Genomic DNA, 25,059 nt, shown 5'->3' on the forward strand with positions numbered 1-25,059 from the left:
ACTAAGAGTGACTCTGCTGGGGTTCTGGTGCAGGATTCCTCATGAAGCTGAAGTCATCTGAAGCTTCAATGGGCTGAGAGGAGTCATTTCCAAGCTGTTTCACTCGCTTTTCCATCGAGTTAGTGCTGGTTGTTGGCTAGAGGCCTCAGTCCTTGCCATGAGAATTTATCCATAGAATGGCTGATGTGTCTGTCTCACCACATGGCAGATAACTTGTTTAAGAGTGAATAATCTATTACAGGCTAATACTTGGAGGCTGGCTATCATCTTGTCCTTTGCGGGCTGTACACAGACCATAACAAATTAAATCACTTGAATAGTTTAGCATGGATTGGGCTCACATCATGAGGCTTATTTTATTTTTATAATTAATACCCAGAAATCAATTGTGCCCTCATTTCTTCAAACTTAATATATATATATGTATATATATATATATATATATATAGTTATAGTTATATATATATTCAAATCACATGCATGTAAGTGGTAAGTATTAAAAAAGGTAGATATAATATGTTTATTATTTCTTTTAAAGAAGAAAACACAAGCTTTTCTTTTTCGCAACGGGTTTGCCGCCAGAACATAGGTGTCGTGAAAACCACCGCTAAATCAAAGCCAAAATGGGAAAGGAAAAGACTCATATCAACATCGTTGTCATCGGACAGGTAGATTCGGGCAAGTTTACCACTACTGGTCATCTGATCTACAAGTGTGGTGGGATCGACAAAAGAACCATTGAAAAATTTGAGAAGGAAGCTGCTGAGATGGGAAAGAGCTCATTCAAGTATGCCTGGGTCTTGGATAAACTGAAAGCTGAGCATGAGCGTGGTATCACCATTGACATCTCCCAGTGGAAATTTGAGACCAGCAAGTATTATGTGACTATCATTGATGCCCCAGGACACAGAGACTTCATCAAAAATATGATTACAGGCACATCTCAGGCTGACTGTGCTGTCCTGATTGTTGCTGCTGGTGTTGGTGAATTTGAAGCTGGTATCTCCAAGAATGGGCAGACCCGTGAGCATGCCCTTCTGGCTTACACACTGGGTGTGAAACAACTATTTGTCGGTGTTAACAAAATGGATTCCACTGAGCCACCCTACAGTCAGAAGAGATACGAGGAAATCGTTAAGGAAGTCAGTACCTACATTAAGAAAATTGGCTACAACCTTGACACAGTAGCATTTGTGCCAATTTCTGGTTGGAATGGTGACAACATGTTGGAGCCAAGTGCTAATATGCCTTGGTTCAAGGGATGGAAAGTCACCCGTAAAGATGGCAGTGCCAGTGGAACCACACTGCTTGAAGCTTTAGATTGCATCTTGCCACCAACTCGTCCAACTGACAAGCCTTTGCGTCTGCCCCTCCAGGATGTCTACAAAATTGGTGATATTGGTACTGTCCCTGTGGGCCAAGTGGAGACTGGAGTTCTCAAGCCTGGCATGGTGGTCACCTTTGCTCCAGTCAGTGTCACAACTGAAGTAAAGTCTGTTGAAATGCACCATGAAGCTCTGAGTGAAGCTCTTCCTGGAGATAATGTGGGCTTCAATGTCAAGAACGTGTCTGTCAAAGATGTTCGTCGTGGCAATGTTGCTGGTGACAGCAAAAACGACCCACCAATGGAAGCAGCTGGTTTCACTGCTCAGGTGATTATCCTGAACCATCCAGGCCAAATCAGTGCTGGCTATGCCCCTGTACTGGATTGTCACACAGCTCACATTGCTTGCAAGTTTGCTGAGCTGAAAGAAAAGATTGATCGCCGTTCTGGTAAGAAGCTGGAAGATGGTCCTAAATTCTTGAAGTCTGGTGATGCTGCCATCGTTGATATGGTTCCAGGAAAGCCTATGTGTGTCGAGAGCTTCTCTGACTATCCTCCTCTGGGTCGTTTTGCTGTTCGTGATATGAGGCAGACAGTTGCTGTGGGTGTCATCAAAGCAGTGGACAAGAAGACTGCTGGAGCTGGCAAGGTCACCAAGTTTGCCCAGAAAGCTCAGAAGGCTAAATGAATATTACCCCTAACACCTGCCACCCCAGTCTTAATCAGTGGTGGAAGAACAGTCTCAGAACTGTTTGTCTCAATTGGCCATTTAAGTTTAATAGTAAAAGACTGGTTAATGATAACAATGCATCATAAAACCTTCAGAAGGAAAGGAGAATGTTTTGTGGACCATTTGTTTTTTTTTGTGTGTGTGGCAGTTTTAAGTTATTAGTTTTTAAAATCAGTACTTTTTAATGGAAACAACTTGACCAAAAATCTGTCACAGAATTTTGAGACCCATTAAAACAAAAGTTTAATGAGAAAAAAAAAAAAAAAAGAAGAAGAAAACACAAATAATGGAGAAAAGGCACTACAATTGAGTTCAAATTTTTGCTCTTTTTGCTCTCCTGATTATTAATTGTGTTGTTTGAGGCAAGCATTTCTCATCTCCAAAGTATAATAATGGTGATAATGATAATAAAAATAATGATAATTAAAAATATCAACTCCACATTGTCACTGTGAAAATGTAAGTAAATTTGAGAAAGCACTTTAAAACTATAAGGCATTACAAATACTGACCAATCAAAGTAATCTCTGACAGGTGGTGTCTTACATCACAGTCCCTCACCCAGGTCTGGTTTGAGCTATGTGGATAAAAATGGCAAACTACTACTAGTATAACCACCACTAAATGTTAAAAAAAAAAAAAAAAAAAAGAGGGGAAAGAAAAATAAATCTCTTAGATTTATCTCTCAGTGTTCTAAGGTAAGCATCCCCAAGTTAGTACAGAATCTAGAGGGTAAGTCCTGCAGTTCTTAGCATTTGGGTCAACAATTCTGGGAGGCCTTCTGTATACTTCTCAACGAGCCTCTGTTGCCACCGCAGTGATCTCGAGAATGCACTTTTATATAAGCTTTTGCCTTTCTCATGTTCCCTGGCCCTGAACAAACCACTTTTCCTCCAGTAGTTAGAGTTAAGACCTAATGTGTTATGTTTATGTGGAGAATGAGAATGCTGCTTCTGGGACACAGATGCTGAAAGTGGCAGACCAAGGCGGCAGGGCAGAAGTGGGAGTAGTCCACACCAGGTGCAAGCAATAATGAAAACACAAACACGATACCAAAAGTAGTAACGGCATGCTTTTCAAGAACACTACCACACCAGCAGTGTGATAAATGTCAGTGGTAAATTCTTCTCCTGCCTCTGCTCCTGGGTGCTGATGTTACTTTTCTAGTCCATCCATGGTCTGTAAAGTGGGCATGTCATTTGGTAGTTTGAACATTTAAATGTGAATAGGGAGCAGGATGTATACAGCTGTGTCAGGGCTCAGTTTCAATAAACAGCTCATGAGGAGTATGAGTGATGTTAAACAATAAATTGTCAATTTTTATGTTGAGCATGCTGGAGGCTCTTTGCATAGATCCAAATAGAGAATTTTGGAACAAGAGAGAGAGGCATGCTCTTGAGTACTACTCAGGTAAGTAATTCTTTAGAGTTTTTGGTACTTCAGAATCCTGGTGAAAAATAATGCCCAAATCAATGTAATTAGATACAAGAATGTAACTGGTTTGTCCAAAGATACATAACAAATATATAGTCAATGTGACAATCACAGAGCTATTCCTTGGGGACATGGAGTTTCAATGAACATTATCAACTTTTTTCCAAATAAAATTAGCAGTAGTGTTTTATACATTCTATTGTTTTCTCTATTTTAGCCCAATTCATTTTGTTTTTGAGAAGAGTCAATAATGTATGCTTATATTTTTCACACAGAATTCTTTCCTGGATACTTAGTTTTAAATGGATGTTGATGTACCATCTTTTCAATATCCATTATTTGATAAAAATGAAAGCAATGAAGTGTTTTGCAATTTGTTCCCAAATGTAATTAATCATTGACTTCAACATATTGCCTCCCAGGAAGGTACATATTACTAATTAGTGCTTTGTCTCCTGGGTGCCAATGAAATAGGAAACAAGGTATATGAATTGGTTATATAAAATGTGTTTTCACTACTCTTCCTGTAACAACAAACGTAACAAAATCTGATTAATTTTTCCCTAGTACTGTGTAAGTCGAAAATTTAATTGTTAATAAATAAGGCTATATTTATTATAACAACTTTCAAGTTTGCAAAACAATCAGTGTGTAGGCTTCTTTTTCAATCATTAGTGATTGCTTTTGCTTTATGTGTTTGCAATTTCTATATAGGCTAGGCCCATTTGATCTTAAAATAATTTACTTGATAAAGTCTCATATTCTTTAGAAGAATATTTTCATTATTACTTTACCAAATATGTAACTGACTTTGAATTTGTGGGTATATATACCATCTATCAGATTCAGCCTCATTACAAGTCAAAAGAATTTTCACTTAATGAAATATTTGAAAATGAAAAGAATAAAAAAGATTTTAATGAAAGAATAATTTACCCACAGTTATAATATTAATCTCTTTGAGTGTTCAGATTGTGTTGGGTGGTGTGACTGTAAACAACTTTATATAGTTGTATAAAGTCTAGTGAGGCCCATTGAGTGAGACAAAAGGTTTATTCTTGCAGGTTAGTAGAAACACTTTGGAGGAGTAAAATTTGGGAGTGTATCAAAATAAGTATAAAAATTACAATTATTTATAACTCCAAGATTAAACTGGTATGGGTATCAGTTGTTGAAAGACAGAAATACCTATGAAAAAAGTATCTTACCTAAGATCTGTGATGCAAATTTTTTGACATTTTTTAGTTATTCTTTTAAAGGTGTTGAAGGTTTGTATGGAGGTCCCATTTGGGGTAATAAGTAGTCATCCACTTTATGTCAGGGTTTCTAGTGGGAAGGCATAGACATAAACTATAGACATAGATGAAGATGAAATTATTTGAGACCTCATTCTCATGGATTACTATACCACTGCCTAGTTGTTCCTGGACCCAATGTGATGCATGCATGTATAGAAATTTCACAGTGGGAATTGAGAACTGAGGGCCTTGAGCTGAATGTGCCTACAACGTGCCACCAAAGGATCCCGGATCTTCGCTAATAGCTGACTTGTGTGCTATTACCCTCACCCCTACCACTGACCTTTCCATGGTATTTTCTCCCACTGACTCTGGAAATGGGCTCCAGGATACTTTTCAACATGGAGAATTGGAAGCCAATCTTCAGGAACTGGCATGTAACTTATGTATTATCCCCCCAAAAATGTGATCTTCACTTTTCATTTTATTTCCATTATTTTTGGAATCCTTTATCACTGTGCCAGGGCTGGAGGAAGGGTCTAATTTTTTCGAGTGAATCAAATAGGATCCTATTGAGTAGACTGGGTGATAGATGTCAGCACCCTGGGGTAGTCAAATCATGCTTATACACTTCAAATATCAACTGTTGTGTTTCTCTGCCTTCTAATTCAAAACATTTTCCTCTTTTATACACATTTGTACCAGCAGGGGCTGCGATGCAGATTCTTGATTAGTCTGTCTCCTCTTACACAGTGGTGTAGGTTTATTAGTTTATTTGTAAGTGTTTTGTTTTACTTTTAAATTGCATCTTTCAATATAAAGCCTCTGGGCATAGTGACTTTAGAAACTACATAAACTAATTTTTAAAAATGGAATCAAAGCATTCATCACAACTATAGTGGTATTTTAGTTATAGATTTGGAAACTGCCAACATAAAAAGAGCATTTAACTCATCTTTTGAGAATTGAAAGACTAGAAACAAGGTGATTTCTACTGAAAACCCTTGTTCTTAATTTCTGTAGGAATCAGTAAGATTAAAAAAAGTGCCTATTTCAATTTTGTTCATTAAAATGTATTGTCTTTGTATTTTCAAGAAAATTTTCATTCTTTTATTTCTTTGGGTTTTTTTTTTTTTTTTTTTTTTTGGTAACTGAAGAAGACTTTTATCCATTTCAATTCAGCAAATACTTATTGAGCCCTGAAATCTGTGTTCACTATTCATTCCCACTGACCCCACAGTAAGGGATACCATGATAATTGAATCTGTGTTGGTGACTTCCAAAGATTCATAATCCTGTGAGGAAGTGAGACAATTGATAAAATGGCTCCATTGCTTTGGCAAGGCAGCACATGGTTGCTGCAGAGCCTAGCAAAACTGCACACAAAAGAGAGACAGAGGAAGGGCTGAGGTCAACAGCCCTCCTCAAGGACTTGGCCCAGTGATCTGAAGACCTCCCACTAGGCCCCACTTATTATAACTTCTATCACTTCCCAATAGCAATAGCAACACACTGGGGACAAGGTCTTTAACTCACCAGCTTTAGGGGATCTTCTATAGCAGCAGGCCTAACAAGTGAGAGTGGATATTTCAAGAACTTGGATAATAGAACACATTTAAGGATATTTTAGAAAAAGCATTTAAAAGTTCAGAGATCTTGAGGAATGAATAGAAATATATAACAAGTAAAAAGATGTTATTGTAAAAGAAAGCACAAGTTTCAGGAATGTCCATTATAGTCACTGACAATGTGTGAGTTTTACATATGAACTGCAGCTCCCCATTCAACCAATGAAATATAAAACCACACCTAGGAAATATATAACCACACCTGTGTTATATTTCCACAATCAAGGAAATATAACATGGACTGGTTAAGTGATTATTTTAAATTTTAAGTATAAGAATGGTATTTCACCTGTTTGTTTTTAAGAATGGAGCTGGAAATATATTTTGGAGGATCTACAAATAAAATTCTGGGATTATTCAGTTTGATTTAAAATAACTGAAGGAAGATCGAAAGGAAGTTGGATCACATGTAAAGGCTCCTGAATCTAAGCTAAACTGTGTTCAAAAATAAATTTGGAATAGGGATCAGAAAAGATAGAGGCAGAAGGACAGATGCTTGACTTTTCACTAATCAGGAAGTACTTTACAAAGGTGGAATGAGGGGGCTATGTAGATGAGATAAAGAGGTAGAGTTCATAGAAAAAAATGTAAATCAAGTGTGGTAAGAGTAACTCAACAAATTCAATGAGAAATACTGTTCATAATTGATTGTAGCATTCAACAGGGTGAGTGCAGTAAGAAGTTGTAAGTAAGGACTCTTGGTAATATACATTCTGTCTGAAATGCTTGGTACCAGAAGTGTTTTGGATTTGCAATTTTGAAAAAATTTTGGAATATTTGCATATGCACAATGAAATGTCTTGTAAATGGAATTCAAGTGTAAACACAAAATTTATTGATGATTCATGTATTCTTCATATGTTTAGCCTAAAGATCATTTTATACAATATTTTTTAGTGAGTGTATGTTTTGATGCAACCCACTGGATGGGGTCAGGTGTGGAATTTTCCATTTATGGCAACATGTAGGAACTCAAAATATTTCAGATTTTGAAGCATTTCAGATTTTAGAATTTTAGAATTGCCATATTGCCTCCTTTGATTCTAATTACAAATTTAAAGTTGGCTACCTTTCCTTGTTTTGTTGGTGTATATAAAAGGATATTTTCAGATTTCATCTTATTAGGATGAGCTTAAGACTGAAGTCCTTGTGCTTTCAGAGACTTTTCCCAGAAAGTTTCTGTGTTTGGGAAACTATCATCCCTTAGGCAGTTGTCACTTTACTATTTTTATATATAAATTAAATCCTTGGTTACTCACATATACCCAGCAACTATTTTTATCAAATTAATAAATGATATTTCCTTTATAATTATTCTTTATGCAAACTAATGACTATTTGGCTCCATTTTAATATTGCATCCTGTGTACTTGGCATCATAATCTTAATATTGGCATTAGCTTTGATTTTTCTTAGTTGATTACTTCCTAAAAAGCTTGATCTTCAAGTTATTTTCTAGTATCTAATACTGAAGCTCAGGCTGTTTACTATCCTCCATCTTTACTGAACCATTTATACCTGGCCACATACTGACAGTTTGAGTTAGTTCCAGGCAATGAAATGTGAAAACTCTGATTTACTATGTATGCCTGTCTAGAACAGACCTGCCACTACTTTGGGAGAAGCCCCACTTCAAATTTTTCTCCAATTGATTCTGAAACTTGAACTGCAGCAGCATTTATCAAAGAGATTAGAAATGGCTCAGGTGCATTCCCTGGGGTAGAGGATTCTGCTGGAACGTGACTGTAACTTTCATCCAGTCTGTGGAATAAGGATATTCACTCTCCATTGGCTCATTCATCTTTTACTAGGGGAAAACAAAAGCAAATATGTTTTTGTTAGAAGATTATTTTCTCCCATTCTTTTCTGACAATTAAGATTTTGTATTTAAGGACTTAACATGCCTCATGTAGTTAAGAGTTCATCTGTCAACTAAGATGCTAAATACACCTGGTTGAATCTGAACATCTAAATAATGAACCCAAGTATATCAGTGTATTTTACAAATTGAAATCAGAAACAAAGATGTACATGTTTGATTTTAAAAGTATACCGACAATTCCAGTATTTGTTTCTTTAAGTTCACTCATTTTAGAAAAGGGAAACCATGAAAATCAAAATTTTTCATAACAACTTATTTATGTATTTATTATTTGTATATGCTAACTTTGGACAAAAATGACAGTAGTGAAGAAATCTGAATTCAAGGGGCAAGTACTCTAGTGTTATAAAATGGAGGTCTTTTTAATGTGTGAATGATAAGAATGATGTTAGAAAACATACAATAAAGGTAGCAGGAAACAGACAAGATGTAGCGAGTATTTTGGGAAAACAACAGATTATGTATAAGTAGGAAAGAAAAAAATGGTGTTTCAAGTTTAGCTGCAGCACTATCAGAAAACTAGCTGTTGAATGGATGTCTGAAGACTGATTAAATATAAATAAACATATAACACATTAGACTAGATGTTGGAAAAAGGCTTAGTTGATATTAGGTACTGAAAGAACTGCCTCTGACATCTTAAACCTTACCTCATCAGCAGAACTTACACATTCATATTTTCAATAGATAGTTTCCTTGTAGTAAAAAGAAGAAAAGTCATTCTTACTAATTGCCTGCTGTGGAACTGTTTGGAGAGGTTGTGACTTGGTTACACATCTGGGTCTATCAACACTACCACACCCCAGAGCTTAATGTCCACAGTGCCAACTATTTCTAGGAAGCCTGTATCTCTGTAAGGAAACACCCTCCTTATTATACCTCATTAGATCTTTGGGGATTTAAGCAGGTGTCCATTGGCATGCTCTTAAGTACAAGATATGAGGATCAATAATATTGAATGAATGCTGAAGAAAGAATTTAAAACAGAGTAATCTTGTAGTGGTATCCTAAGTCTTAATACAAGATTAAACATAAGCAACAGACTCATTAAAGTTTGTAACAAGTCGCCTCACATTCTTCCTTCTCCTATTGAATTTGAAAAATAATATTCTTATGTATAAACCAGAACATCTGAAAAACTTAAAAAGGAAAACCAAAAAGCTCTCCAAAATGTACTTCCTTTAAAGTGAGTAAAGGGTGATTTTTTTATTTCCCAGCTAGACTTTTTTCACCCTAATATCAAAATTCTTCTGGTCAAAAAGACAGAGTGCTTCCTAAGAAAGCTGCAAGATCAGAGAGGGCCAGGGAGCCCCACACTCAGGAGGCACCATCAATCCTCACTACTGGGTGGACAGGAAGATTGAGGAAATGTCTGAGAGGCTAAGTCAAATAAATGGACTTGAATGGATCACAAATCTTGTAATGATAGAAGTAGAAAATGTTAACCTCACACATTATTGGAAAGTGGCACATAAAATAGTCTTAATGAAAACTGATTTCTTATTGAGAATATGAAAAACCTTGAACAGACCAAGTCTCATTTCATATTTAGAGAACCAGCGAAGGGTAAAAGAGAAGAGGAATAACTAGAAGGGTTGCCCAGACTCCTTACCACAGTGCAGGTTACACAGAGAGACATGGGGTAGCCCAGCTGGAGAAAGCAAAGAAGAATCATGTTTGGTAAATGCTTACTCACTTGTTAAGGCACTTGTTAAGCTGTTTAAATTTGTTACCTCACTCAATTCCCCCAATAGTCTTTTGACATAGTAGGTATTTTCAAGACAACCAGGGAAAGTAATTGTTCAACATCATTCTGCTAGACCCAGGGTTTGGTTTCAAGTCTGTCGTACATAACTGAAACTTTTCCATCTGCACATAAGAAAAAAACAAAAGTCTCCGTTGCCATCACAAATAAGGGGAAAGGTTTGTAAAGGTCAATAATAATTAACAAAAGCTTTAATTTAGTAGTTCAGCAGAAAGCTAAATTTTGTACTATAGTTAGAAGTATTAGTTACTACTAAAAAAATTACCATGTTCTTGAGATAACTTGCTCAAACAAGAGAACAATATTGAAAACATCTTCAGCTTTGTCAGAAATAGAGCACATCTCTAAGTTTAATTGACCACCCAATGGAGGAGACACATGTTCATATTTGATAAACAAATTCACAAATATAAAAATAATCCTGCTGAAAACTAGGCCAATTTTTTAAAAAGTACTTTAAATGTTCTGCTCCATTATTAAAACAAATGCTAAAGGTATTGCTTGGTTTCTGGATAGTTTTATGCCATATTAATGGAAAATTGAGCAAAATGGTTATCCTTAAGTGCCTAGCAAATGGGATATTGTCTCCTTAATTTTTGTATGTTATGTCTCTGATCTTTGATGTTATAAGCAGTAGGTTGAGATGTGGACATGTTATATTTTTCATTAATTTTTTAAAAATTTAACTGATACGAGAAAACAAATGCTGCACATAGCAATGGCATGCCATGTAATGCTTCATAATGTTTAGATCAACTTTAATATATTTATCCTCTCAAGTAGCATCATTTCTTATAGTGAAAATTTTCTAAATCCTTTCTTCTAGCTTTTCAAAAATACACCATGTAATTTTTATCTCTAGTCACCATGCTGTGAAATAGTACTCCAGAGCTACTGATTTCTGTCTGACTGTAACTTAGTTCCTACTGATCAGTTTTTCCTGTCCTGTCCCTACTACTATCCCCAGCCTCTGGTCACTCCTGTTCTACTCTCAACTTCTATGAGATCAATTTTTTAGAATCCACATATGAGTGAGAACATGAGGTACTTGACTTTATGTGTTTGACTTATTTTAAATGTAATGATTTACAGATGGAGCCACATTGTCACAAATGACAGGATTTCATTCTTTTTATGGCTAAATAGTGTTACATTGGGTATATGTAGTGTATTTCCTTCATCCATGGATCACCTGATGAACTGGTAAGTTTTTTTTTTTTTTTGACTTCTTGGCTCTTGTGAAGAGTACTGTAATGGACATGGAAGTCTCTGATATATTGATTTCATTTTCTTTGGATCTCTACTGGATCCCATGGTAGTTCTATTTCTAATTTTTTTTTGAGGCATCTCCATTCTGTATTTCATGGTGGCTATAATCATTTACATTCCTACCTACAGTGGGCAAGGTCCCCTTTTCTCAATATTTTCACTAGTAAATGCTTACTCACTTGTTAAGGCACTTGTTAAGCTGTTTAAATTTGTTACCTCACTCAATTCCCCCAATAGTCTTTTGACATAGTAGGTATTTTCAAGACAACCAGGGAAAGTAATTGTTCAACATCATTCTGCTAGACCCAGGGTTTGGTTTCAAGTCTGTCATACATAACTGAAACTTATTTGTTTTTAGTCTTTATGATATTAGATGTTCTTACTGCACTGTGGTGTTATCTCAATATGGTTTTGATTTGTGTTTCCCTGATGATTCATGATGATGAACATACAATGTCATATTGGCCATTTGTGTGTTTTGAGAAATGTCTGTTTAGATCTGTTTCTCTTTTTAAAAATTGGGCTATTTGTTTTTGTGATTTTGTTTTGTTTTGTGCTATTGAGATTTTGAACTTAAATATTCTGAATAGGTACCCCTTGTCAGATGTATAGTTTGCAAATATATTCTCCCTTTCTTTAGTTGTCTCTGGGCCCTCTTTAGTGTTTCCTTTGCCATGAAGAAGCTTTTAAAATATAATCCTATTTGTTTATTTTTGCTTTCATTTCATGGGCTTTTGTGACCTTGTTGAAAAAAAAAAAAAATCCTTGGTTATTCCAAAGTCCAGAAGCATTTTACCTGTGTTTTCTTCTAGTATTTCCATTGTTTTAAGTCTCACATTGTAGTTTTAATTCATTTTTGACTTGATCTTTGGAATGGGAGGGAAGTCAGAGATATGGTTTAGATTTTAGGTGTCTCCCAAAATCTCACATGTGAGACCATGCAAGGAAGTTTAGAAGGTGAAATGATTGGGTTATGAGAACCTTAACAGTGCATTAATTCACTGATAGAGATTAACTAGGTGGTAACTGCAGGCAGGTATGCTGTGGTTAGAGGAAGTGGGTCATTATGGGGTGTTCATTTTGGGTATATATTTTGTTCTTGGTGAGTGGAGCACCTTCTCTCCTCTCTCTCCTCTCTCTCTCTCTTTCTCTCTCTCTCTCTCTCTCTCTCCCTCTCTCTCTCTTTTTCTCTATTTATGCTTCCTGTACCCATGTCCTGAGCAACTTTCATCCACCATATCCTTCCACTGCGATGTTCTCACCTCAAGCCCAGAACAACAGAATTGGTCATCTATGAACTGAGACCTCCATAAATGTGAGCCTCCAAACAAACTTTTCCTCCTCTAATTGTTCTTGTCAGGTCTTCTGGTCATAGTGGCAAAAAAGTTGACTAAAGCAGTAGGTGTCTACCTTCATGTATAACTACATACATATGTTTATCCAATTTCCCCAACATCATTTATTGAAACAACTGTCTCTGATGCCTGTTCTTAGCACCATTGTCCAAAATCAGTTGGATATAGATGCATGGGATTTGGTCCAGATTCCATTGACAATGGGTCTGTTTCTAATATGAATGCTATGTTGTTTTGATTATTATAGTTTGTAGCTTATTTTGAAGTCAGATAATATATTGCCTCCTGCTGTTCTTTTTGCTTAACAATGACTTTGGTTATTTGGGGATGTTTTGTGGTTCTATATAAATTCCAGAATTGTGTTTTCTAGTTCTGTGGAACACATTGATATTTTTATATACACTGAATTGAATGTGAAAATCACTTTTAGTAGTATGGATATTTTAACAATTTTGATTCTTCTAATCTATGAACATCAGATATCTTTCCACATTTTTGTGTCCACTTCAGTTTTCTCATTATGTTTTGTCACTTTCATTGAGATCATTTACTGTGCTTAAGTTCATTATTCTTTCCAATATGTTTCTTTCTATTGATTTCTAGCTTTATTGCATCATGGTTTCAGAAAAGATGCTCAACATTAATTTAATATCTAAACATGTTCAGACTTATTTTGTGACCTATCACATGAATCTATCCTGGAGAAAATTCCATGTGCTGATGAGAAAAAAATGTGTATTTGGTATCTATTGGATGAAATGTTCTATAGATGTCTGTTAGGTCTGTTTGGTCGAGGGTTCAACTGAACATTGATGTTTCCATGCTAATTTTCTTCCTTGGATGATCTGTTAATTCCTGAAAGTGTGGTGTTAAATTTCCCAACTATTATTGTATTATAATCTCTCTCTCTCTCTTTCGATCTATGAATACATACTATATATATTCGAGTGCCCTGCTACTGGGCACATAAATATTTAGAAATTTTATTTTCTCTTGCTGAAATGGTCCCTTTAATATATATATAATGGCCTCATTTATTTTTACTGGCTTTTATTTAAAGTGTATTTTATCTGATTGGTATGGCTACTCTTGCTTTCTTTTGACTTCTCTTGGCAATGGAATATCTTATTCCATCCATTCACTTTCAGTTAACATATGTTCTTAGAGGTTAAGCAAATTTCTTGTAAGGAACAGACAGTTGGGTATTGTTTTATTTTGTTTTTAAATTCATTCAGTCATTCTATGTCTTTCAATTGGAGAATTTAATACATTTTCTGTGTTAGTCAACTTTGCATCACTGTGAAAAAAAGTACCTGAGAAAGCAACTTACACAGGAAAGATTTATTTTGGCTCATTATCTCAAAGGTTTCAGTCCATTATGGTCTGGCTCCATCACTGTGAGCCTTTGTGAGGTAGAGCATTATAATGAAGGGCTGCTCAACTTATGGTGAACAGGAAGGACAGAGAGAGATGGAGAGAGGCTGGGAATAAGAAGTACTCTTGCCAGAGTATGCCCCTAGTAACCTCCTACTTCCAATGAGGCCCTACCTCCTAAAGTTTTCACCACCTCCCACTAATATCATGAAATTATTAATCTATCAGTGGATTCACTTAGTGATGAAGTCAGAGCCCTAATGATCCAATCACTTCCAAAAAGTCACATCTCTGAACATTGCTGCACTGGGGACCAATCCTTCAACACCTGAAACTTTGGCAGACATTTCCAAACCATAACAATTTATACTCAAGGAAACTACTGACAAGTAAGGTCATATTATAACCTTTATGCAACTTGTTTTTAGTTTTGTTGTAGTTCATTCCTTCCTTTCTCCCTCCTTTATAGTCTTCCTTGATAGTTAAGTGAATTACTCCAGTAATGTGTTTTAACTTCTTATTTATTTTTTGTTTGCATATTACAGCATTTTGCTTTGTGGTTACCAAGAAGCTTACAAAAACATCATGTGAATACAGCAAACTTACTTGTTTAGCTCTTGTGCTGGTAGCGTGATACATGAATATCTGCTCAACTTGAAATGTTTGTGGGAAGTGATGACTAGCAGAACTTAGATGCTGTCTTACTCTGACTCCATATTTTTCCATCAATACATTTTAGTCCACAGTCTTTAATTAATACTAATAAGAAAATGTACAATACATCCCTTTTACTAATTAGTTCATTGTGCTTTTCATAAATCATTTATTTACACCTCACTTTACTTCTAGGAGTTGAAAGATGGTGTGGATTTTAATAGTCAACTCTCAATTATTCAGGGGATTTATTTTCCAGTATGTGAGACAAGGGAAAAACAATACAATCATATTTTTTGTTTAAATTTTTTATGTCTCTTTAGTTCTAGAGAAAAAAAAATCTCTACTTTGAAGTTATTGTTTTAATTTTTTGAAGTAAAACTTTTAGGATAATATAAATTCCATTTTATACTTGTAAATATCATGTAGTAAAAACAGATGTATCTACTCTTGATCCTTTTTTCAGGATCTACCCTAAGATTAGTCAAATTTTTGTTAGCAATTGAGGGTTGACCATATTACCAAGTAGCTGAGGGAAGCTGCCTCTGTAGGATGGTATAATGAGATTTTCAAAGTTGCTTGTAAAGTCAGGAATAGGGTTGCTGATGTAGTTCAGTGGTAGAGAGTTTGCTTCATGCAGTAGACACTGGGTTTAATCTCCAGAACTACAAAAATAAGTAAGTGAATAAATAATTAAAATAAAGAATAAAGCTAGGGTCTTCTGACTGCTTGTTGGTTTCTCTGAAATCTTCAATTACTGATCCAAGTTTTAGACATTTGTAGCCACAGAGCAGTTAACAAAATAACTAAATATATATGAAATTAGATAAAGCATAAAATGTCAGGCTTTGGAGTATGACATATCTGTGCTGGATCTCTGCCTTGCTTCTTACTAACTGTGTAACCTTTCAAATCTTATTTTTAGAAAGGTGATAATAGCTTGTTATGTTGTTTCCCTAATTACCAATGAAAAGGGTCTAGTGCCTGATGTGTAGAAGGTTCATAACTAGAGTTAATTTCTGTTTTCTGACTGAGGACTAAATGAATGAGTGTAAAGAATTCAGCCTTCTGGGAAGCAAGGAAGTCCTGGAGATGCAGCTTAATGGGAGACCTGCACACTGGGAGACTTATCCAGGAGCAGACATAGTAAATACCTCACTTTGTAGATTCAGTAGAACCAATGACCTGAAAGCAAGGGTGGTAATAAAACAGACCGAACAAAGGAATAGCTCTATGTTTGAATAGAATATCTGCTTCTGATTCCCAGCTAGCTCCACTCCCCACAGCTGCCACGCTCACGTCTTCGCACAGTCAGCTGAAACAAGGGGTCTGTAGATCTCATAAATTTGCCCTGCATTTGAAACTGGATTTTGAGATGAAACTCAATCCCTACTTCTGTTGGTTCACATATCTCAAATCACATGTACCTAGGGTGTCAACTCTATTGTAATAACCTAAAATAACAGTTGCTTATTTAACCAGTTATGGAGTAATGGTTTAAAAGAACTTAAAACACAAAAGAACTCTAATTTTTAACATTTAGTTTTCCTAATATATAGAAACACAAGAAATTATCTTGATAAGCATTAAATGTCTCTTTTTAACACACATTTATGAAGAAATGTTTAGCTAAGAACTTTACATTAATCATGAAAACCAAGAACTCAGATAAGCCTAGTTAACTTTTAGCCAGTTATTCTTGTCAGAGAAAAATCCTTTAAAGCAATGGACATGGTACTTTAAATATTTTATATAGAAACTAACACTGCATTGACTGGCTGACCACCTAGAAAAGATGTGTTAGTAATTTCAAAGACATCTTTGCTTTTACCAATTTAAATTGACCTTTTTGTTAACATTTTATTTAAGTTATGCAAATTAAAAGGCTTTTGATCCATTTTTAAAAAAATTTATGTACACTCATTTTTATCTATAAGCCAATTCTGGTACCATGTAAATGATATATAGATGTAAGTGTGTATGTAGTTATAATGTATGATACACAAGTATGCACAAATATACATAAAACAGACAAAAAGCAAGTTTGGCAGCTTTTTAGCAGATATTAGGTCTTCTCGGATAAGACACAAAAGAGATTTCACAACCATCTATCAGATATAATCCTTTAGAAATTAAAAGAGAGCCTGTCACAGATTTTTTACATTATGACTTCAACATATGACCTGTGCAATTGGAGATGTTAGGAGTAAAGTCTGTCAGCCACGGTGGGCCCTGAAATCAATGGTTTCAGGGGGCCACTTTTTCTCCATGGGGGTCAGATTTACTCCTAGCATTGCCAATGTTTATTTATCTCCTTAGAACTCTGTAAGGGAGATCTTTCTTTTTCCAGTGTATTTGATTAAACCCTTGAAAAATTGGCCTATTAATGAAAGACAGGAGGAAAAAGAAAAACACGGCTAAAACTCTCCCATTAGATGAAGCAAGACTAATTGGGGAAAATATATTAATTTAGGAATGCAGGATAAAAGGCAAATTCAGAAAAACTGACTCAAAAAAGATAGAGGTTTCTCCACCGCCCCCTCCACTGAGGGGAAAAATATGAAACAGCCGTAATAACTCTAGGAAAGGAGCACATAGAAGATCTTCATCAGACCACAGTACACTTTCAGGTCAGAGTCAGCCCTTTCTCTTTGTTTCCTTCTTCCTGTAGCATTTAGGTAGAAACTTACTGAGTAGAATCCCAGAGTACAAGGTCTAAAGTGGTTTGGATTTAAAGGTGACACTTTTTTCTTTGGTCTTGAGCCAGTTTGGGCAATGACTTATGAAAGTCTAGCTGTAAGAAGGAGTCATAATTTGTGATTTTTTCAGGGGCCATCTCTCCCTGTATTCCAACTGGTATTTGGGTTGGACTGAAAAATGTTAGGCATTTCTTCCTAGGTCTTGAGGGTCAAAGGAACCCCAGTATGTGAGTGCTTGTACCAGATGGAGTGTTACCCCTCTGAAAGACAAGGGGAAGAAGGTATCCCTTCATGGTCTGAACCAGATTAAGGCATCCCTCAATAACCTATGGATCTCGAAGCCATTGTCAGCCACCACTTGAGGCCTGCTGGTTAGGTTAGTCACTTTTACCAGTGAGAAGTATTCAAAGTTTCCTTTATCTCCCATGAGCCTCAAAATGTGAGCAACCATGTATTGAGGCTGGATTAAGATTTGGGCTGGTTGGATTAGCTCTTTTACCTACACATGACCCAAAATGCCTTTTCTTTGTGTCATTTCCCTCTTAAAAGGAGAAACCTGGTTTTTCTGTACTGCATTTACCCCCAATTATGGAGGCACTGTAGAGGGGGTTGTGTGTTGGGAGGGGCTCAGTTACTATACTAAGAAAGAGTCATGTTCCCCAGGGTCTTGTGCTCTGTACAAGTTCTTAGCCTTTCCTGATGTCTATATTTGTCATAATACTCATAATTAGAGCCCCAAAAGTCCTGTTCTACTTGTTGTAAAAGGGAATATATTTTATAGGACCAGGGATAATGTCTCTACTGCAACGGTACCAAAATCTGAGTCCCAGAGGAGAAGAGTAGATGATGAACTCTCCTTTCCTAGTTAACCTGGTAGGTAGTGGGGAAAGGACAAATTGTCTTAGGGCAATTATAATTATGAGATCCCTGGGGTTCTTTCTAGGGAAACTGGCAGGATTGGAAATCCAGGAAATGGAAACCTCTTGTGAGTGGGAGCACACTAGGGGCAAGAATAGTGTTTGGGTTCTAAAAGGCACTCAAGGACTTGAAATTTCCCAATAACCCTATGCATGGATTCTAGTGAACAACTGGAATTCAAAGAGGCATAAGAAACCTAAGTCTTCATGAGTTTTGTGGCCCACATGAGAGAAAAGTTTTATTAGTAGAGGAACAGACAGACAGAGCCTGCTTGGCTCATACTCTGGGGATTAGTGGGTTGTCTCTACCCCAGAGACCTCTGATCAGATGAAGACGTCATCTCAGGATCCAAGACACATCAGGTGAGAACACTTTCTACCATCCAGCCAAGTCAGTCTGAAAGTGAAAGAAAGAAGTGGATGTTTGAACTAATCTCTCAACCTGGTTCATGTTCCATGGAGAGAAGCTGAAGCAGAGCTGGGTCAACATTCCTCCATCAGAGATGAAGGGGATTGAGCAAGCTTCTCCAGTAAGCCTTTAGCCCTGCAGCCTTGCTAAACACCTTTAACTAGCTGACAGGTGCCCAGTATTTGGACAAATATAGATTTTGTAGAAGGAATATAAACTCCCGAAGGAAGTAAGTGAAGATTCTGTTGGTCCATTTCACTCACCTTCCAATCAGCCCCATTGGGTGCCAAAAGATGAAACTGGAGTTTGAAATGAAATTGATTCATTACTTCTGTGGTGGGCAGAGTCCATGTAACCTTCCAGCCTCTGCAAGCTCTCCAAGAAAACCTGTTTTAGTGTTAGTAGTTAATCACAGTAGCGAATGCTACTGCATCAGTTCAGGGATCACAGCTGCCAAAGCCCAGTTCTCTTCCCCTACCATTGAGTGGCCTGTGGCAGCTCAACATTGCAGCTGTTAATGTGGACTATGCCCTCCAGTGTTGCGATAGACTCTAGCAGCTCACCACCAACTGTTTTCCAGGTTCTTGTAGAACAAATCTGAAGAATGGAATCCATGGGATAACAGAAGGCAAGGGTGAAAGAAATAAGATTTAAATGTGGAGAATAAAAACAGAAATCTTGCAGAGCCAAGAGGAACCATTTGGCAGGTTACTGTCTGACTATGCTAGTCTATGGGTTTATACAGCACTTGGGTCAATGTTATTGGTTCAAACTTACGCTAATCAAGATCTGGAGGAGTACCAATGCTGTTGGTTAACCTTTGAGTTTCAGATTCCACTCAGGTCTGCTTCAATTCTATTTTCTCATGTTTGATTGGGAAGCAGGTTTAGGTTGGTGGATCACAGATGCTGGGATTCTGGCTGCAGCACTGTGTGGAGTAGGTTTCTATACTTGGTCAGGCCGGACCAAGCCTTGCCATCATGGCAGGACAGGTTGATGTGTCCTGGCTCACCTTGGCCCTGGCTTGCTGCACTTCAGACTCAAGCTGGCATAGCAGGCTCCCTGGCCACTGTCCACACTCACCCCCATCACCATGCTCCAGCCTGTGGGGGCCACTGTTCCACAGCTCTGGGACAAGGACTTAGCTTGGAGTCTTACACTTATTGTAGTTCTTGAGCCCATGTGCTCCTCTGACCTCTGTATTACTTCATATGTCCATGGAAATTCTAAGAGGGCATATTTGACAGTTCTTATCTACTCTGCTGAGACCTGAGGGATAAACATAAGGGATGTAGCAAGAAGAAACACAAAGTGCTGTAGTATGAAAGAGATGCGACTGCAGAATCTCAACCATCTGGTCACCTTGCAGCTGGCAGAAAAGAAGGTGGTGGGTTAGCCTACCTATTTGATGTAGTTCTACAATCATGCTGAATTTTTTTTAAAAATCATCTCATGCACCAGTTTCACTAAGCCAACAGTTTTTAAAGAGGTTTTCTATAAAACTTGGAATGGAACCACCATTTGACCAATTATCCCACTCCTCAGTATATACCCAAAAGACTTATAATCAGGATACTGCAGTGACATAGCCATATCAATATTTGTAGCAGTGCAATTCACAATAGCTAAGCTATGGAACCAACCTAGGTGCCCTTCAACAGATGAATGGATAAAGAAAATGTGTTATATATACACAATGGAATATTATTCACCATTAAAAAAGAATGACTTTTTGACATTTGCTGGAAAGTGGATGAATCTGGAGACTATTATTATGCTAAGTAAAATAAGTCAATCCCCCAAAACCAAAGATCAAATGTTCTCTGTGATACATGGATGCTAACACACAACAAGGGGTGGGGGAAAGAATAGAAGTTCAGTGGATTAGACAAAGGGGGATAAAGGGAAGGGAGGGGGACAGGAATAGGAAAACAGTGAAGTGAATCTGAGTTAGCTTTCCTATGTACGTAGATGAATACACACAGTGAATCTCCACATCATGTACAACCACAAAACTGGGAGCCTAATCAGAATAAGATATATTCCATGTATGTATAAATATGTCAACATATACTCTACTGTCATGGATAACTAAAAAGAACAAATAAAAAAAATTAAAGAACTTGATAAAAACAAGGTTTTCTAGAGAGCATATGTTGAGGACTCAGATAAACAAGAAATTAACATTTTTATATTTGTCCCCCCAGGGGCTGCCTTTCAGCCTTCATCCCTCCACATATTTTTCCATCCCATCAGGACCACCTTTAAATATGTCTTATGTGATTACATCCATAATAAGCTAACATGCTATCATGACAAATAGCCAGTGAACACTTCTGACTTTCAGAGTATACCATTTTGAATGAAATAGAAAGAACATCAGTTATATGTTTCTAGAGTTGATTTTCTTGAGAACAGATATTTGACTCAGAAAAGTGGCAAATCTGGTGGGAACTTTTGATGTGTGTGGGTGCATTAACTAAGGAATACCTGGGGTGCAGCAGCCTATAGAAATACTTGACTCAAGTGTCTAGTATCTGAGGCAAAGATGAAGGGAGAGAAGGAGAGGAGGAGATGAAAGAAAAGGAAGAAAAGAAGGAGGGAGGCGAATGTGAAGAAGTGGGGAGGAAGATGTGAAAGATGTGAACCTCTGTGGAGCACCAGACCAAGTTAGTGCCAGTTGTGACAGAACACTACAAGACCACTCTTGGTGAGGCCTCGCCACCTCCACGTCGTCAGAGCATGCTCCAGGCACACTAACCTGGTTGCAACTCTTTGAATGCCCTGCATGGAGCCTTTGTGTTTACCATCTACTCGGTCTGATACACTCTTTCCTTTTGTCCTCATTTCCTTGTTTCTCCCTTTATCTTACTTTCAAGTAGACTTAAAGACATTAGCTTGGAAGTGATATCCTCCTGAAAGCCTTTTCTGGATGAATTCAGATTAGAGTCAGTGCTTTGTAAATGTGATCTCTCAATGTCCATTATTAATTTCATTTCTTCAGGAATCCATTCATTTATTGAACAAATATTTATTAAATATTAAATATTACTATGTACTCTATACTGAACATGAATTCTAAGTATTCTGATAGCAGTTGGTTAAAAATAGTATCCCCCAAATTCTTGTCTATATGAAACTATAGAATGTGATCTTATTTGGAAATTGTGTCTTTGTAATGTAATTGGTTAAGAGAAGGTCATGTTTGAATAGCACGGACCTCATATCCAATGACTAGTTTCTTTATAAGAAGAGAACACACAGACACACATAGAAAAGATGTCCATGTGACATTGGAATTATGCTTCAAGGAATATCTGGACCACTTGAATATGGAAGGAGCAAGAAACAATTCCATCCTAGAACCTGCAGTAGTATGGCCCTCTCAGAATCTGGATTTCAGAATGCTGGCCTCCAGAACTGTCACGAAAAATAAAAATTCTGTTGTCGTAAGTCACCAAGTTTGTTTTAAATTTATGACAACTTTAGGAAACTATGACAAGGATACAACAGTGAACAAAATAAGAGTTCCTACTTTTAGATGGTTATACCCATGTGTTTAGGTGCTTATCCTACAGCTGCAATCATCTTATGCCCAGCATCCAACAAGATCATGTCTGCCAGGTACTGTGCTTGACTTGTCTGTGTCTTGGTGGCATAAACTATGATTGAAAAAAACAAAACAAAACAAAAAAAAAAACTCACTGGATGAATTAAGTTGAAGATGGTAGGAGAAAGACCAAATTGATCCTGTTGGCATTATTGCTTATGTAATAAAAATATAGTGTCTGAAAACATAGAAGATAACCATAAGAGCACTGCAGTTTATTTCTTGGAAAGGTGGCATAGGGAAAAGGAGAAAGGAGAAAGAAGAAAGAGAGCGACTTCCAGAGAAGTCAAAAGGCTGTTACTATGTGACCCAAGATTGAAGGAAATTCAAATGTCTGCTTTAAAGAAAGCCCTCTGTTTAGACTAGTGCTAGACAGCAATTAGAACACATCATTGGCAAGCAGAGATTTCCTAGAGATGAAGAGCATTAGCATGTTCAGGGGTGTTCCACAGCTTCAGGGAGAACATGAGGCTTGACTGCCATAGCTATTGATGTCATTTTGTTGAACTCTCAGTACAAGTAGTAAATATTTTTTATTGGTTGATCATCAAGATTTTCTTAAATAAATTGTCTTAGCAAGAAGTTGCAAATATAATTCTAATTTTTAATTTTCTAATTCTGTACTTTGAGCAAAGAATAATGGACATTAGTGATGAAAGAGACTACTGATTCTTCGGTGGAGACTGTTCTTTTCACAGGTATGGATTATTAACTTTTCTGCATCATTAGCAAGTATTCCAACTTTATGTATTAGGCATGTGTAAAATTCATGGCATAAGACTGTCAGTGTTGATAATAGGCTTAGAAATCATCTCAGAGATCTGAAACCCTTAGCAAATGGTGACCCAGTTCAAGAAGACTGAATCTTGGTGATAGCATGTGGGATTGTCTTTCTTAATGTAGTCCTCATGGATAGGCAGAGAAAAGTATCAAAACAGTATAAGTAAAATTATTCTCCTAAATCATATTTTTTCAAGATAAAATCTAAATTATGAGAAAATACATTTATATGGAGCATTGAAAAATCTGTATACGGCTTAGTAGAAGGAATAAAAATGAAACAGCCTCTAGTGAAGAGAAAAAGTGGTGGTTAAGAGCCGGTTATTTATCACATGCAAAGGCTTCTTGAAAATTTGATTACTAAGCAAAGTACTCACCTCCGATTCATGTTTTTGTTGTTAATAGCTCTGGTGAATTCCAAAGAACCACATTCACACCAATTTAAAACCATAGTGACTGATTTGCAAAAACAAAGCCATACTGAGTAGAAATAAAGTTTTTTTTTAATAAAAAAAAACAACTGGCTAACAATTTTATTGATAGTTCAAGAAGACAAGATCAAGGATAGCCTTTAAACCCAATATGTAAAAGATGAGAGAGAAAAGCACAATTGTTTTCATTCTAAACTTTTTTTTTTTTTTTTAAATTTCAGGTAAGGTTCTTAATAAAGGAGGCAGTGCAGTGTGCATTGTGGTGAACCAAAGGGGCGGGTAAAGAACGTTCTTCATGTAAATTGAGCAGTTTCTTGACAGGGAATGTTTTCCCCCCAGAAAGCATGAGCATATATATTTCCAAGAGCAAGAAAAATAGATAATATTTGCATATTCTACCTGGCATATGATGGCTATGAATTTCCATCAGATTTCCATAAAAAAAATAGCCTAACTAGCAAACTTTAAAATTTTTACCCTTACTTTCAATTCAGCATCTTGAATCTGAATTGAAAATACATTAAATGTATGTTTTATTTTAGCTAAATGATCTGACATACATGTTTTTGTTCTTCTTATAAACAGCACATTGTTTTATAAAACAGAATTTGAATATGTTAAGTCCTTCTCATGATCACTTTAATGTAACATAAGTAAAAATAAGTTTTTATAGAGGATGGAAATCTCCTCAAACCCAAGAGAATGGTGCTAGAGATTCTTAAAAAATGAAGACCTTACTAGCAGCTATTTAATCACTACCCACTGCAGATATCTCATGTATTTACTAGAAGTCAAAAGAGTTATGGATGAGTAGCATTGATAAAGTATTATCTATCAACCAAATGGTGACCAATTCAGTCTTGCTAGGAATCATTCCTCCTGTTTTCCTGACACTGAACACTCTTCTAATACCAATTAACAGGGTGTGCTTGTTGGAGAAGACTAAAATGATTGCTATTGTAAAGGACAGATGCCACACCTAGCCAAAGATGTCCCAGTGTAGAAATCCCCAACTGATAATTTTTCAAAACTGATTTTTGACCGGAACATTTTGAATAGAATTTTTTTGAGAAGTTTAAAATACTTATACATGTGTTATTTTTGAACTATATTTTGATAACAAGACAAAGAACATACTGAATATATTGATTTAGATATTTGGATGTGCCAAAAACAAAGCAATATTCTCAAATATTCTCTTGGATTTTATGCCAAATGAAAAAAAAAAACCTTAATAAAATCTCAAAAATAGATAATTCTTAGCTCTTTATTAAAAATACTTTTTTTTCCTATTTTTTGATAGATTTAATTATAGGCAAAGCTTTGAATTGAAGTCTGAGGAAGTACTTGGTATTCACATTTATCTTTTTCTTTTTCAGTCCGAAGAAGAAAATCCCAGTTGATAGTATTCTTGAGTGGTGTCTAGATAAAGCTAAGGTTCCAGCTGATGAATAATACTATCGGGTTCCCTTCACACACATTTCTAAGATTTCAGTTCATGTCTTGGTTTTTCACAGGGATTTTTTTTTTTTCCTGATAGAAAGTAATAAATAGCTTATG

At 36.3% G+C, this 25,059-nt stretch overlaps 1 protein-coding gene across 1 annotated transcript; it reads left to right on the forward strand.

Annotated features, from left to right (window-relative positions):
- Window positions 1–608: 608 nt before the first annotated feature.
- On the forward strand, window positions 609–2,136 carry LOC124988570 (elongation factor 1-alpha 1-like). The gene has a single exon (XM_047558160.1). The coding sequence runs from the start codon at window positions 624–626 to the stop codon at window positions 2,010–2,012; it is 1,389 nt and encodes a 462-aa protein (XP_047414116.1). The 5' UTR covers window positions 609–623; the 3' UTR covers window positions 2,013–2,136.
- The last annotated feature ends 22,923 nt before the right edge of the window (window positions 2,137–25,059 follow it).

The sequence above is a fragment of the Sciurus carolinensis genome, chromosome 7 (assembly GCF_902686445.1).
Source record: "Sciurus carolinensis chromosome 7, mSciCar1.2, whole genome shotgun sequence".
In the NCBI taxonomy this organism is placed as follows: Eukaryota; Metazoa; Chordata; class Mammalia; order Rodentia; family Sciuridae; genus Sciurus; species Sciurus carolinensis.

What these genes read in the sequence shown, in the direction of transcription:
- LOC124988570 (XM_047558160.1), top strand. Translation starts at nt 624, where the DNA reads ATGGGAAAGGAAAAGACTCATATCAACATCGTTGTCATCGGACAGGTA.